The following is a 15901-nucleotide window of genomic DNA, read 5'->3' as shown; positions in this document are numbered from 1 at the left end:
TGACCAATGGCCTCTACCTGAGTAGAAGGAGAAGCAGAGTCCCTCAAAGGGACTAGTACAAGGAAGGAGCAGAGGTGCAGGGCAGTCGGCTGGGAAGATATTCCTGGGGTGCTCATTTTGTGCCCACCCGAGGGCAGGGCAGGGCTCAGGATCTGGCTGCTGCCCCAGAGCACAGGATTCAGTCTAACCTCAGAGGCTGCCCCGGAGGCCAGATGGCCCCAGTGACCCTCCCAGGGCCACCCACAAAAATCTGTCATTGCTGCAGGGGTCCGCCCCAGCCCTCTGACCTGGAAGGGAAAGGAGGACTTGGAAAAGGCCTTTTCGGCTCTGCAACTTGAGCTTCTCCTAAGAGGAGGGATCCCGCAGGCTGGGCTGCCAGCCACCTGGCAGCTGTGGGGAGGGAGGCAGCCACAGGTGCAGGGTCCACTCTGCTTCCAGGCCCCAGCCACCTGCCCTGCCTGGGTCATGTGATAGCTGTGGGAGCTTTGAAGCAACCTGACAGGAGGCCAGGACTTAGCATTTTCCCCAGATTTTAAACGAAAAAATAAACCAGTCTCAAGAAGTACTGTAAGTTACCAAGACTGAACAGAGGATAAAGGCTATCCAAGCTGGCATCCCAGTTAGCTGGGGGGTGCCCTTCCCTCTGAAACAGAGACCCCAGCCTCTGAGAGGCTACCCCAGGGGCCTGTGAAGGATGAGGGTGGGAAGTAGGTGAGGATGTAGGGTTGGCCCCAGCCGGAGGCCAGAGTCCAGGAAGGCAGGTAGACCTGCAGAATGGGTCCTTCCTGGTAAGGCACAGAGAGGAGGCTGTGCCACCAGCCCTTGATTCAAGATGGCGCTCTCTCCTGGCTGTGTGCATTGTTTGCTGAAGCGCAGAGGCACTGCTTCCCAGCAGCACCAATGGGATGTGGTGAACTGTGGGCCAGTCCTGGCTCTGCCAGCTGTGACTCCAGGCAAAGCCTCACTTCCAGGCCCTGTGTCTCCCTCCACAAAGGAAGGAGAGAACAAGGCCCAGAGTGTGGCAGGCTCTGAGGAGGAGGCATCTGTTATCCACCTCTTTCTCCCCACTGCCAGACTCCAGAGGCCTTCTGGTTCCTCCTTCTGCTTCCTGGGTCATCAGAGACCTTCCAGCCTGAGCTTCCAGACCTGGAGGTACCTCTCAGCCTGCCTTAGCACCCTCATACACAGCGTTCAGGTTTCTGCCCTCCTCCGCCCTCCCTGCCCTGCGCCACCCCTCGACACCCACCTCCTGCCCCGGTGTCCAGCTCCCCCGCCCCCACCCTCAGCGTTCCTGCGCTGATAGGGCCCCTGGCCACCTCTGGCAAGCCCTAAAGCTAGACCAGGCCTGCTGGGGAGAGCTGGCTTGCTGGGCCCTGGCAGGAGGCCCATCGCTTTTGAACCAGGCTCAGTCGACCCACAGCAAGCACCAAGGCTCAAGGATCTCCCCCACCCCCAGGGGGCCCATCTCCTTCCGCCTCCTACCCTGGAACCCTAAAACGCCAGGAGGCTGAAGCTAGGGACGAGGCCACCCCAGAGGTGGCTGGAGACGGGCGGCCACCTGGCTCTGGACCAGTGCGTGTCCGCCACCTGCTTGCCCGGGAACGTCACGTGATCGCCTTGGGAATGTCAGCCACAGGCTGGATAGCTTTGCCCAGGCACAGTGAGTCCGGCTGCCGCAGCGCCCCAGCCGGCACACAGGAGTGTTTCCTGCTGTCCCCTGGAGCCTGCAGAGGAGGCCTGGCAGCCCCAGGGGGTAGGATGTAAGGGACAGGGCTCAGAACAGGGAACCCAGCCCACCACGCGTGGCCGCAGGTAGGCCTCTCCCAGGCCTGTGGACACCCTTGGAGCCTCCTGCATGGGCGTCAGCCCGGCCAACATAGACAGGCTGTGGGAGCCAGGGCAGAGCTGTGGGCCAGTTAGGGTGGAATTTCAAGTGCTGCCGTTCAGCTCCTTCCCCACCCTCCTCTGCCCAGCTGCCAGTGGCCTAGGCCAGAGCTCCCAGCCTCCATTTTACCTCTCACGCCCCTTGGTAAGGCAAAGCCAGCACAGCTGGGCTGTCAGGAAATATCTCAGGCCCCACAGGGGACACACACAGCACACACGGCCCCAGGAACAGAGTTCAAGTCTAGCCTCCGCCATCTCCTGATTCGGATGGGGACATGACTTCTTTAAGCCTCCGTTTCCCCATCTGTAGAGAGGTTCCTTGAGATGTGGCCAGGGTGTCTGCATGTGTATGTGTGTTCACATCAGCTGGGCATGGCCTTACAGATGGTGTGTGTGTGTGTGTGTGTGTGTGTGTGTGTGTGTGTGTGTGTGTGTGTGTGTGCCTGGCGTGGTGTACACATATGAGGGATCAGACTCCAGTCTTCTGGGAGTAGGGACACCTCTGGGGGCCAGGGCAGCTCACCCCCGAGGCCCCCTTGGCCCTCTCCTCCCACTTGGCCCCTGCCCAGGTCGACCAGCCACCTGCCCCTGAGCTACACCCTGTCCCCTGCACACGCTGCCCCAGCTGGCCAACACCACCTGGGCATGGCCACCGTGCAGACCCGGAGCTCTCCTGTGGGCCCTGGCTGAGCCTCCTAAGCTACAGCTCTCCCCTCTCCTCCTTGACAGGCTGAAGCCAGGGGGCAGCAGAGGCCTCTGCCAGCCCCACCCACCCAGCAGAGCAGCCCAGGTGCAGCGCCATGGAGAGCTTCCTGGAGTCGCTGAACAGGCTAAAGGATGTCCATGAGAAGGAAGTCCTGGGTGAGTGGCCAAGCAGCAGAGCCTCACCACCCTCACCTGGGCTACTGTCCTGAGGGCACACGGCAGTCCAGAGAGAGCCATGCATCACCTTACTTAATTTGGGGAACCATCTTCCTGGCCCAGGAAGAGGACTCCTGACTCAAGGGCTGGAGCTATGAAGCCACCAGAGGCCCAATCTGCATCCAGACCCCCTGCCAGAACTGCTGGCTGTCTTCTGACCCAAGCAGGGAGCCTGGCTCAGCCAGGAGGGATCCCCTTGACATCTAGGACACCTGAGCGTCCCTGCTGACTTCTCCCAGATTGGGCTGCAGAGGCAGAAACAAAGTACCAGTCGTGAAGCTCCTTGCCAGGCGCCTGCACAGAGCCCATCCCCTTCTGTTCCAGGGCCTGAGCACTATCATTTTGCTTTTTTGCTCAAGGCTGACACTCTACCAGTTGCGCCACAGCTGTACTTCCAGCTTCTTGGTGACTAATTGGTAATGAGAATCTCCCAGGCTTTCTTTTCCTGGCTGGCTTCAAAACACTATCCTCAGGTCTCAGCCTCCTGTGTGGCTAGGATCACAGGTGTGAGCCTCTAGCGATGGAATCTTGGCTTCCCAGGACTCCAGACTGTTCCAGGGATAGAGTCGGCATCCAGGCACGGAACTGGCATCCTCTTCCATTCAGAATCGTCATCCCTAAGTGCTGACTCCTGTCCACCATCTCCATCCTCTACCACACACACACTCACACTCACACACTTGTAACACATCACACTCACACTCATACTCTATCACACACACACTCCACACACACACACACACACATATACACAGTAGTTCCAGCCTGCCCCTGGGGAAGTCTCTCACGTTCACAGCAGCCCGTGGCCCAGGGGTCCACTGCTCCTTAAATACTGAGAGAGATGGGGAGGCCCGGGCCAGAGCAAGTCCCAGCCAGGTGATGAGAGAGCGGTCTCAGCAGGTGATGAGAGGGGTCCCAGCCAGGTGATGAGAGGGGATCCCAGCCAATTGATGAGAGGGGGTCCCAGCCAGGTGATGAGAGGGGATCTCAGCCAGGTGATGAGAGGGGATCCCAGCCAGGTGATGAGAGGGGACCCCAGCCAGGTGATGAGAGGGGATCCCAGCCAGGTGATGAGAGGGGATCTCAGCAGGTGATGAGAGGGGATCCCAGCCAGGTGATAAGAGGGGATCCCAGCCAGGTGATGAGAGGGGATCCCAGCCAGGTGATGAGAGGGGATCTCAGCCAGGTGATGAGAGGGGATCTCAGCCAGGTGATGAGAGGGGGTCAAAGCCAGGTGATGAGAGGGGGTCAAAGCCAGGTGGTGAGAGGGGATCTCAACCAGGTGATGAGAGGGGATCCCAGCCAGGTGATGAGAGGGGATCCCAGCCAGGTGATGAGAGGGGATCCCAGCCAGGTGATGAGAGGGGATCTCAGCAGGTGATGAGAGAGGATCCCAGCCAGGTGATGAGAGGGGATCCCAGCCAGGTGATGAGAGGGGGTCCCAGCAGGTGATGAGAGGGGATTCCAGCCAGGTGATGAGAGGAGGTCTCAGCAGGTGATGAGAGGGGATCCCAGCCAGGTGATGAGAGGGGATCTCAGCAGGTGATGAGAGGGGATCCCAGCCAGGTGATGAGAGGAGGCTCGGCAGGTGATGAGAGGGGATCCCAGCAGGTGATAAGAGGGGATCCCAGCCAGGTGATAAGAGGGGATTCCAGCCAGGTGATGAGAGGGGATCTCAGCCAGGTGATGAGAGGGCATCTCACCCAGGTGATGAGAGGGGGTCACAGCCAGGTGATGAGAGGGGATCTCAGCAGGTGATGAGAGGGGATCCCAGCCAGGTGATGAGAGGGGATCTCAGCAGGTGATGAGAGGGGATCCCAGCCAGGTGATGAGAGGGGGCTCGGCAGGTGATGAGAGGGGATCCCAGCCAGGTGATGAGAGGGGAATCCCAGCCAGTTGATGAGGGGGGATCCCAGCCAGGTGATGAGAGGGGCGTCCCAGCAGGTGATGAGAGGGTATTCCAGCCAGGTGATGAGAGGGGATCTCAGCCAGGTGATGAGAGGGCATCTCACCCAGGTGATGAGAGGGGGTCACAGCCAGGTGATGAGAGGGGGTCACAGCCAGGTGATGACAGGGGATCCCAGCCAGGTGATGAGAGGGGCGTCCCAGCATGTGATGAGAGGGGATCCCAGCCAGGTGATGAGAGGGGATCTCAGCCAGGTGATGAGAGGGGATCCCAGCCAGGTGATGACAGGGGATCCCAGCCAGGTGATGACAGGGGATCCCAGCCAGGTGATGAGAGGGGCGTCCCAGCAGGTGATGAGAGGGGATCCCAGCCAGTTGATGAGAGGGGATCTCAGCCAGGTGATGAGAGGAGATCCCAGCCAGGTGATGAGAGGGGATCTCAGCCAGGTGATGAGAGGGGATCCCAGCCAGGTGATGAGAGGGGGTCAAAGCCAGGTGATGAGAGGGGATCCCAGCCAGGTGATGAGAGGGGATCTCAGCCAGGTGATGAGAGGGGATCCCAGCCAGGTGATGAGAGGGAGCTCGGCAGGTGATGAGAGGGGACCCCAGCAGGTGATGAGGGGATCCCAGCCAGGTGTTGAGAGGGGAATCCCAGCCAGTTGATGAGAGGGGATCCCAGCCAGGTGATGAGAGGGGCGTCCCAGCAGGTGATGAGAGGGTATTCCAGCCAGGTGATGAGAGGGGATCTCAGCCAGGTGATGAGAGGGCATCTCACCCAGGTGATGAGAGGGGGTCACAGCCAGGTGATGAGAGGGGATCCCAGCCAGGTGATGAGAGGGGCGTCCCAGCAGGTGATGAGAGGGTATTCCAGCCAGGTGATGAGAGGGGATCTCAGCCAGGTGATGAGAGGGCATCTCACCCAGGTGATGAGAGGGGATCCCAGCCAGGTGATGAGAGGGGATCCCAGCCAGGTGATGAGAGGGGATCCCAGCCAGGTGATGACAGGGGATCCCAGCCAGGTGATGAGAGGGGCGTCCCAGCAGGTGATGAGAGGGGATCCCAGCCAGTTGATGAGAGGGGATCTCAGCCAGGTGATGAGAGGGGATTCCAGCCAGGTGATGAGAGGGGATCCCAGCAGGTGATGAGAGGGGATCCCAGCCAGTTGATGAGAGGGGATCTCAGCAGGTGATGAGAGAGGATCCCAGCCAGGTGATGAGAGGGGGCTCGGCAGGTGATGAGAGGGGATTCCAGCCAGGTGATGAGAGGGGATCCCAGCCAGTTGATGAGAGGGGATCTCAGCCAGGTGATGAGAGGGGCATCCCAGCAGGTGATGAGAGGGGATCCCAGCCAGGTGATGACAGGGGATCCCAGCCAGGTAATGAGAGGGGATCCCAGCAGGTGATGAGAGGGGATCCCAGCCAGTTGATGAGAGGGGATCTCAGCCAGGTGATGAGAGGGGATCCCAGCCAGGTGATGAGAGGGGCGTCCCAGCAGGTGATGAGAGGGGATTCCAGCCAGGTGATGAGAGGGGATCCCAGCCAGGTGATGAGAGGGGATCTCAGCAGGTGATGAGAGGGGATCCCAGCCAGGTGATGAGAGGGGATCTCAGCCAGGTGATGAGAGGGGATCCCAGCCAGGTGATGAGAGGGGCGTCCCAGCAGGTGATGAGAGGGGATTCCAGCCAGGTGATGAGAGGGGATCTCAGCCAGGTGATGAGAGGGGATCCCAGCAGGTGATGAGAGGGGATCTCAGCCAGGTGATGAGAGGGGATCTCAGCCAGGTGATGAGAGGGGATCCCAGCCAGGTGATGAGAAGGGCGTCCCAGCAGGTGATGAGAGGGGATTCCAGCCAGGTGATGAGAGGGGATCTCAGCCAGGTGATGAGAGGGGATCCCAGCAGGTGATGAGAGGGGATCTCAGCCAGGTGATGAGAGGGGATCTCAGCCAGGTGATGAGAGGGGACCCCAGCCAGGTGATGAGATGGGATCTCAGCCAGTTGATGAGATGGGATCCCAGCAGGTGATGAGAGGGTATCCCAGCAAGTGATGAGAGGGGATCTCAGCCAGGTGATGAGAGGGGATCCCAGCAGGTGATGAGAGGGGATCCCAGCAGGTGATGAGAGGGGATCCCACCAGGTGATGAGAGGGGGTCCCAGCCAGGTGATGAGAGGGGATCCCAGCCAGGTGATGAGAGTCTCAGCAGGTGATAAGAGGGGGGGTCCCAGCCAGGTGATGAGCGTCTCAGCAGGTGATGAGAGGGGGTCTCAGCAGGTGATAAGAGGGGGTCCCAGCCAGGTGATGAGAGGGGGTCTCGGCAGGTAATGAGAGTCTCAGCAAGTGATAAGAGGGGGGGTCCCAGCCAGGTGATGGGAGAGAGTCTCAGCAGGCGGATCCACCACAGAAGCACCAGAAATGAGAGGGAGCTGGGAACAGGCAGGCCTTTCCTATGACTTAGGAGCCATCGCTGACCAGACAGAGGCGAGGCTGCTCCTGGAATAAAGGGAGGAGCCCGCCCTTGTTGATTGCTGGGCTGGGATAGCAGTAGGCTGTGGTGTAGCCTGGAGGACTGGGTGTTCAGAAGCCCAAATGGGGCTGCAGCAGTCGGGGTACAGGGGTTGAGGTCTTCAAGCTGCAGCAGCGGCCAGCCAAGCAGGAAGAGGCCAGCACCAGACAGTCAGTATCTGCACGGGCAGAATAGACTTGACCCAGAGCTGCACCCCTTCCAGATGCCACCAGATACCCGTGGTCTCTGTCATCCCAGCACTAAGGGGCTGAGGCACGTAGATCATGAGTTTGAGGCCAACCTGGGCTACATGGTGAGGCCCTGTCTTAAAAATGAATCATTGTTTTAAATTAGTCAAGTTCCCTCCCAACAGATCCCAAAGCCAGCGGCCCATGGTAGGGAACAGACCGCAGCCTCAGGCAGCCACAGACAGGCCAGGGGCTCAGGAGAGCCCTAAGCAGTGAGCCCAGCCAGGGAGCCCACCGTGTGCCAGTCAGGGTAGGAGAGGCCACCAGGGAGGGACTCATTGTGGCCTGGGCCCCTCTCTGCCTTCTAGGCCTGCAGAGCAAGCTTCTGGAGCTGAATTCCGAGCGATGCCGGTGAGTCAACTTGGCTGGGCCAGAAAGGAATGGTCAAGAAAGCCAGCTCAGCCATAGCCACTAAGACAGCTCCAAAGCCTCAGGGTGCCAGCCCTGCCCCCATACAGAGGTAGAAGGGAAACTGAGGCTGGCATAGGAGGGAGATGAGTGCCTTGGGCAAGGAGATGTAGCATGTAGGTGATGGAGCTCAAGCAGAGAGGACAGGGCCCTCTCCACCAGGAGCTCCACAGGGGCTCCAGCCAGTGGGGGGAGGGGGCACAGAGCTTCTCGTGAGGGGAAGGGGTGTGGCCTCACATGCTCCTAGCTAGACAGCAAGGCAGCTCCCCACGTTCCGTCTCCAGGCAGGGTGCAGTCTGCACGCACAGCAGCCACAGTGGCGCAGAGGTTCTGGGAGCAGCTGGCGTTGGGTGCAGGGCTTGGCCTGGCCTGACAAGATCCCACCTCCAGGCGGGTCCTACATGGAGGAGGCCTGGGACCCACCCACCCGAGCCCCGGCTGTGAGGCCTCAGGTCAGTCACCTCCACCACGGCTGGTCCCCACAGGGAGGCCCAGCGAGTGGAAGAACTGTTTGCCAAGAACCAGCAGCTCAGGGAGCAGCAGAAGGTGCTGAAGGAGAACCTGCGGGCACTCGAGAACAGGTGAGGCCTCACAGGGGAGGCTGGGAGCCATCGGCACACACCAGCCCCGCCTTCTCAGAGCCTTCACAGGGTGGCATGCTCAAGACTCCTTTCCAAAGTGTCCCAGCTGAACGGGGGACACTAAGCCTGCGGGGGGGGGCCAGGTCTGGGGACTCAAGGAACACAGCCTGGGAGATGTCCTGGAAGCAGGGTAGGGAGGCCCACAGCCTCCACTCAGCCCAGCCTCTCACCTCCCACCCCAGGCTGAGGGCTGGCCTGTGCGACCGCTGCAAGGTCACCCAGGAGCTGGCCCGGAAGAAGCAGCTAGAGCTGGAGAGTGCACATCTGCAGAGCCTGCAGCACCTCTGTGTTCTCAGTGAGTCCCCGCCCACAGGCCCGGGCCCCTCCATCCTCAGGGAGCCCCCTGCCCTGCAGGCCTGGGACCCTCCATCCTCAGTGGGCCCCCTACCCTGCAGGCTGGGACCCCTCCATCCTCGGTGGGCCCCCTACCCTGCAGGCTGGGACCCCTCCATCCTCAGTGAACCTCCTGCCCACAGGCCAGGCCCCTCCATCCTCAGTGAGCCCCCTACCCTGCAGGCTGGGACCCCTCCATCCTCAGTGAACCTCCTGCCCGCAGGGCAGGCCCCTCCATCCTCAGTGAGCCCCCTACCCTGCAGGCTGGGACCCCTCCATCCTCAGGGAGCCCCCTACCCTGAGGCTGGGACCCCTCCATCCTCAGGGAACCCCCTACCCTGCAGGCTGGGATCCCTCCATCCTCAGTGAACCCCTGCCCGCAGGCCTGGACCCCTCCATCCTCAGTGAACCCCTGCCCACAGGCCCAGGCCCCTCTATCCTCAGGGAGCCCCCTACCCTGCAGGCTGGGACCCCTCCATCCTCAGTGGGCCCCCTACCTTGCAGGCTGGGACCCCTCCATCCTCAGGGAACCCCCTGCCCTGCAGGCCTGGGCCTGGCCAGCCCAACATGGGGCCAAGGAAAGAAAGGAAAGGCACCGAACCCCACACTGTGGGAAGCCCCACCCCACCCCCATTCTCAGAAACACCATACGAAGCCCCTGGAAGCCTCCCATGTCATTCTGCGGGCAGGGCATCCTGACCCGTCTGTAGGGGCAGAAGGTTGGTGATGAAGGACAAGGCCCCTTCTGGAAGGAGCCCCCAAAACAAGCCAGAGGTTTTGCTTCACTTCCCAAATCTCCAGGCAGGCTCTGTTTATTCAGTAACATGGCATGGGAGCCAAGAGCTGTGAACATGGCAAAGGGAAAGCAAGTAGTGGTAACCCCTCTGCCCGCTGCCGGAGCCCCTCTGCCCACCCCTCTCTCTCCCCTCCCTGGCTCCACTGGGAATTTCTGTCCTTTGCAGCAAATGAAATGAACGGGTTGAAGGAAGAGAACAAGACGCTGAGGGAGGAGGTGAAGCGCCTTCGCAGCCTGGAGTGAGTGTGAAGGGTGCCAGGCCCAGACCCTGCACCACCTCCGGGGGAGCGGGAGGCCGTGTCTCCCTGGGACCTGGGTCCCTGGAGAAGCCAAGTGGTCTTCGTAGGATGCCCTGGACCTCTGGGGCCAGTGGCCTGGCCTTTCCTCACCCTAGGCCTTTGCCTCCCCCCCAGAGACAGAACGGTGGCCCTGACCAGGGAGGGCAGCGCAGACCCCCCATCCCCGCTGCTGCTCCCCTCCCCCAGCAGCTGGAAGATGGGCCCTGAGAAGGCACCAGGAGGCCTTGAGGAGACTGAGGAGGACTACATGGATACAGGTCTGTGAGGAGAAGGTTCTGTGAGACGGGGGAGAGCTGGGGTCTGGACACCCATGGGCCCCTGCCCACTCCAGCCTAGGGCTGGGCTGCTAGCTCTGAGCCACACCCTAGCCCTCATTCTGCTATGCTTCCCACAGAAAAGCCAGCAGGCTATAGGACATCGCCAGGGACTAAAATCTCCCCAGGTGCCAACCTGCCTGAGCCGCGCCCCCCAGACATGGTGAGGATGGGGTCCACTCCTGGGGGGCAGCCAAGCTCTGCTGTGCGCCAAGCACTGTGTGGTAGCTTCATACCAACAGGGCTGTTCCTGCCAGCCAGGGACACTGAGCGGCGCTGGCCACAGAGCAGGGCAGGCTGGTGGGCAGGGGGACCCCAGCCCTGCCAGGCTGATCGGCTCACCCTGCACAGAGCCCCCAGCGCATTTCCAACCAGCTACATGCAACTGTTGCTGTGGTACGGCCTGGGTCCCGGGCCTGCTCTGTGGACTGTGGGCACACCAGTGCGACTCCCCCACCCACGACCAGCAGAAGCCACCCACCTAGCCCAGTATTTGAGCACAGCGCCCCCCTGGACAGGTAAGGCCCCCATTCCCACGGCCAGGGGTGTCTCTCCCTCCCAGACCCCTGTGCCACCCTCTGGTGGGGGACCAGCAGCCCAGGAAGCCCCGGCATGGTCCCCCGGGTCCCCCGCCTTTCTCTAGCTGGCTTGTCTGGATGTCCTTCCTGGTAACGCGTTCTCATGTGGACAGCTAGGTGTCCAGAATGGGGGGGTGGCCACATCCAGGAAGGGTCCTCAGGGAGGCCTGCGAAGCCTGGTCTGTGGTCTGGGTTAGTAAGTAGGGCTGCGGAGGGTAGCAGATGCTCCTGCTAGGGTTATGGAACCTCAGGCAGCTCGCTTCACGTCACGGGGCCTGTTTCCTCCCCTTTGCAATGGAGAGGGAACTTCCCCTCTCTCCCTCTGGGGGCTTACTCACTGCTGGTCACTGCTGACCACGAGCCACAGTCCTGGGATTTTCCTCCCCCACAGCTTCCTGCAGGCCTCACGGTCGTGCGCCGCCTTCGAGTCCCTAAAGCGCTCCCTTCAGGCCGACCGCCTCTGCCTGCTGAACCGCCAGCGGTCCCTGCGCCTGCGTGGCCCCCATGGAAGCCCCCTGGCTTCTACCGGGGCACCCCACAGCCCTCAACCCCAAGGTCTGAAGGCCCAGGAACCAGAGGCCTGGGAGGAGCCCACAGGCCTGCTGGGCCTGCCCAGTGCCCTGGTGGGCATGCAGGACCCACGGCTGGAGGGGGCACTGCATCTGCTTCTGGCCCAGCAGCATCTGTGGGCACAGGCGCGGACGAGCAGGATGAGGGACCCCCCTACACCAGGAGAGGCGCCAGCTTCACCACCGGCTGGCTTAGGCGTGGGGAGCCCCAGGAATGAGGCACTCAGAGCAGGTGTCGGCACCCCCGGCCCTCCAGGCGGGTGGCACCCTCAACCCACTGGCCCCAGCAGCCTCCAGAGAAAAGAGGGCACAGCTGCTCAGGACTACACTGCAGACAAACCCCTGGACCTCTCAGACCCAGCCCGCAGCCGGGACTCCAAGGCCCCCAGCCAACCCAAACCACGCAGCCCTGCGGCTGAGCCACAGGGAGGAGCAGAGCCTGCCCTGTGCAGTCCCCGGGCACTCAGCAACGGCATTAAAGGGACCACAATGACAGAGTCGGAGGAATTGTTTCCCACGGTAAGGGCTGTGGGCTCTGCCTCTGCTCACAGCCTCTGTGCTCCCCAACTGTACTGGCATCCATACTAGTTTTGCACTGCCCTCTTTCCTCATCCCACCCAGTCAATACCAGAAAGCACCAAGTGCCTCATCGCCATCAGAAAGGCCAGAGTTGCCCACTGGCCTCCTCACTACTCTGGAGGCTGAGATCTGAGGATCTCTGTTCAAAGCCACCCCAGGTAGGAAAGTCCATGAGACTCTTTTTTTTTTTTTTGCCAGTCCTGGGCTTGAGCTCAGGGCCTGAGCACTGTCCTTGGCCTTTCTCAAGACTAGAGCTCTACCACTTGAGCCTCAGCACCACTTCTGGCTTTTTTCTATGTATGTGGTACCGAGGAATCGAACCCGGGTCTTCATGCATGCTAGGCAAGCACTCTACCACTAGGCCCATGTCCATGAGACTCTTATCTCCACATAACCACCTATGAGCTACAAGTGGAGCCAGCCTGGGCTAGGAAGTCTGTAAGCCTCTCATCTCCAATAAACTACTCAGGGGAAAAAAAAAATAAGTCTGGAAACAGTGTTATGGCTTAAGTGGTAGAGTGCTAGTCTTCAGCAAAGAAGCTCAGGGACAGAGGCAGTGCCCTGAGTTCAAGACTCAGTACTGGCACAAAAAAAAAGGGGGGTGGGGACTGACCCTCCAGCTACAGCCCCAGATAGGGAGCATTCAGGGTTGAGAGGTGGAAAATGACCCTCCAAATACTTAATCCACTTACTTGCCTCCTCTAGGATGCCTCCTCACCTTCTGGTCCAGCGTCCCCCCACAGACTGCCCCTTCCTAGCAACATGGAAGGTGAGTCTGGAGGAAGACTGAACTCGGTGCCCTGCCTGCAGAAGACTGATGGTGACTGGTCCCCAGGGAGAGTGAACCCTCTGCCTCCGTGGGTGGGGGTGCAGTGGCCAGTCACTGGCCCAGCTGGCCATGCCCCACTCCCAGGGCTGGCTCCTCCCACCTGGGAACGTGACAGTGCCCAGACACACTCAGCAACCAGAGGGCCGTTCTCAGGGGCCGTCCTTGCAGGGACACTGCAGGCTAGGCCTGCCTCTGATCAGCAGGAACCCTAGGACAGGCCACCTAGCCCCTCAGTACCTCCTGTCCTGGCCACTAGCCCAGCTGCCCCCATCCGCATCTTCCAGAGTCCAGCCAGGCTAAAGTGCAGAGGCCAGAATCGGATGAACGGGATGAGCCTGCTCCCTTAGACAGCCAGGTGAGTCCCGCCCACCCCCGCTCCCCTGCTGGCTCTGGTGCTGCTGCCTGAGCAGGGTACTTATTCCTTGACCTAAGTCCACCCACTCTGCCCAGGCGGACGCCAGCTCTGAGGCAAGCACCAAGCCAAGCGTGCCAGGGAAGGGACCTCTGCAGGATCCCCAGCAAAAGAGGAAGTGGGCCCTGGAGAGCGGGGACGAAGGTGCGTCTTCACTGGGCAGGCAGGGGCTCGCCCGCCACTCCCAACCCCTCTCCCTGGGCCAAGGTTACCCTTTACCAGTCCTGACCACATGGTCCTCGCTCTGAGCCCTCAGCCTGTCCTCCTCTGGGAGAGGGCTGACAACCAGAGCTCTGGCTTTCGGTGGACTGGGGGGAAGGCCCTGTAGGGTGGAGGCTCAGAGAGGCGTTAGGGGCCACCATCACCGCTGTCCAGGAGTGAATCACAAGCCTGCTGCTGGGGTCACATCACCAGCCCTCAGCATGCAGCACTCACCTGGCCACGCACCACACAAGCCTGGCACTGGCCAAACACCATCATGTGTTGGGCAGAGATGGAAGGGCCCGGTCAGCAGTGCCCTGCGGCCACAAGCCTTGCCCAGCAGGTAGATCAGCACTGCCTCCTAGTGGAAGAGGTCAGGTCACAAAGTCACAGGGCAGTGTGGGGACTGGTTCTTGGGCCAGCCCAGACCCTCTGCAGGGCAGTGAGGGTAGCTCAGCATCTGAGAAGAGCCACTCTTGCCAGATTCTCACGGTCCTCTCTCCCATGCCTCCCCTCTGCCCCTCTGGCATTTGTGGCTTCCAGGAACAATGGTAACTGGCCAGCTTCACCAAGGTGGGCTCTCCTGAGCTAAGTCACCAGCTTTCTCTGAGAGCCAGTCTCCTCCAAGGAGGACACACAGGCCACACACATGCCTCTGCCTGACATCAGTCCATTTTCCATAGCTTCCAAGAAGCCATGCCGAGGGAAGAAACCCAGGGATCCCCTGACAGCAGCAGAAGAGTCTGAGAGTCCACCAAGTCCTGAGGACCACAGCCCGGCCCCTGGAAACAATGGCTGGGAGATCTAGCCGGGTCAGAAGCAGGACATTCTCTCAGATGTGGCTTCTGCAACTATACCAATCAAGTCGTTTCACCAGCACAGCCCTGGGCCTGGGTCCAAGTGGCCCTGCCCCAGGCCCAGGCCCACACCTGCTTCCCTGGAAGGGCACGCCAAGGAGCAGAGGGCAGGGACTGCTGCTCAGGCCCCTGTGCAGACCTGCCCTGCTGCCATGCGAGCAGCGCCCCCAACTGTAAATGCTGTGAACCATGCCAGGCCCCAAAAGCCACCTCTGCCAGCCCTCATGACCAGGCATGCAGCTCTGAAGAATGGTCTCGGGTGCCCCCTCATGGAATCCAGGGAAACAGACGTGTCTTCCTAGACCTTGGAGAATAAACCTGTGAAAAGAGACCTTTTGATACCTCACAAAGTTCTGCTTTATAGATAAGCAGCCACCACCCCAGGCGCCAGTGCATCACATCTGTAATCCCAACGACTCTGAAGGTTTAGATCTAAGGATCAAGGTTCAAAGCCATCCCAAGCAGGAAAGTCCATGAGACTCTCCAATTAAGCACCAGAAAAGCTGGAAAGAGAGCTGGGGTTAAAGTGGTAGAGCTAGAGCCTTGAGCAAAAAAGCTTAGGGACAGCATGCATGCTGTTCAAACCCCAGGACTGGTATCAAATAAATATATAATCTGCCTTCCTAAGATTTCAATCAAAATGGCAGTCATCAAGAAAATAACAAGCCCAGCAGGGGCAATGGCTCACGCCTGTAATCCTAGCTACTTTGGAGGCTGAGATCTGAGGATTAAGGTTCAAAGCCAGCCCAGGCACGAAGGGACCTGAAACTCTTTTTTTTTTTTTTTTTTTTTTTGCCAGTCCTGGGCTTGGGCTCAGGGCCTGAGCACTGTTCTCGGACTTTCTCAAGGCTAGAGCTCTACCACGTGAGCCTCAGCACCACTTCCAGCTTTTTGCTACGTATGTGGTACCGAGCACTCTACCACTAGGCCAAACTCCTGGCCAAGGGACCTGAAACTCTTATCTCCGATTAACCTCAAGAAAATGAGAAGGGGAGCTTGGCTCAAGGGTCGGGCAGTAGCCTTAAGGTGAAGAGCACAGGGACAGAGCCCAGGCAGAGTTCAAGCCCTGTGACCCATCAAAGAAAAAGAAAGACAGACAGACAGACAGACAAGCCCAATTGGTGAGGTGGCTCCCACCTGTCATCCTAGCCACTCAGGAGGCGGAGACCTGAGGATCACAGTTCAAAGCCCGTCCAGGCGCTTTTCTCCAATTAATCTCTAGAAAACTGGGGAGTGGTGCTGTGGCCCAAAGGGTAGCCTTGAGCAGAAGGGACAATGTCCAGGCCCACAAGAAAAAGAAAAAGAAAGAAAAGAGAAGGGAAAAAGGGGAAAAAAGAGCTGACAGAGGCAATGCACTAAAAACAAAAGTGCCGCAGGACCCCTCATCATACCGGTCCTGGGCATATCCCCAGAGAGGTTACCGCCACGCGAGGTGCCCGGGACCCACCGGCCCAGGGGGGAAACTGAGGCCCGCACCGTGCGGGGGCTCCACGCGCGCGAGGGAGCCCGGCCGGCCGGCCCCGGGCGCCCCAAGCTCCTCGGCGCTAGACGTCCGAAGGAAGCTCCGGCGGGAAGGGAAGTGGCCCGCGCCCCAGCACCGAGGCCGCCAGGGCGGGGCCCCGCCGC

General features: G+C 60.3%; 1 protein-coding gene across 1 annotated transcript; it reads left to right on the top strand.

The window, feature by feature from the left end:
* Positions 1-1111: 1111 nt before the first annotated feature.
* On the top strand, positions 1112-14592 carry Rbbp8nl (RBBP8 N-terminal like). Its single transcript, XM_090352614.1, has 14 exons — positions 1112-1152; positions 2614-2745; positions 7768-7810; positions 8353-8448; positions 8691-8803; positions 9804-9876; positions 10051-10193; positions 10331-10413; positions 10602-10768; positions 11220-11916; positions 12682-12816; positions 13092-13160; positions 13256-13361; positions 14102-14592. The coding sequence occupies exons 2-14, from the start codon at positions 2685-2687 to the stop codon at positions 14224-14226; spliced, it is 1911 nt and encodes a 636-aa protein (XP_090208740.1). The 5' UTR covers positions 1112-1152; positions 2614-2684; the 3' UTR covers positions 14227-14592.
* Positions 14593-15901: the final 1309 nt, after the last annotated feature.

The sequence above is a fragment of the Megascapheus bottae genome, chromosome 18, assembly GCF_031878675.1.
Source record: "Megascapheus bottae isolate mThoBot1 chromosome 18, mThoBot2.hap1, whole genome shotgun sequence".
Classification (NCBI taxonomy): Eukaryota; Metazoa; Chordata; class Mammalia; order Rodentia; family Geomyidae; genus Megascapheus; species Megascapheus bottae.
The sequence above is the reverse complement of the archived record's forward strand: the minus strand, read 5'-3'. Positions and strand labels throughout refer to the sequence as shown.

What these genes read in the sequence shown, in the direction of transcription:
- Rbbp8nl (XM_090352614.1), top strand. Translation starts at nt 2,685, where the DNA reads ATGGAGAGCTTCCTGGAGTCGCTGAACAGGCTAAAGGATGTCCATGAG. An exon ending in CCATGAGAAGGAAGTCCTGG is followed by an intron (nt 2,746 to 7,767) that starts GTGAGTGGCCAA and finishes TCTGCCTTCTAG; the next exon opens with GCCTGCAGAGCAAGCTTCTG. An exon ending in CTGAATTCCGAGCGATGCCG is followed by an intron (nt 7,811 to 8,352) that starts GTGAGTCAACTT and finishes TGGTCCCCACAG; the next exon opens with GGAGGCCCAGCGAGTGGAAG.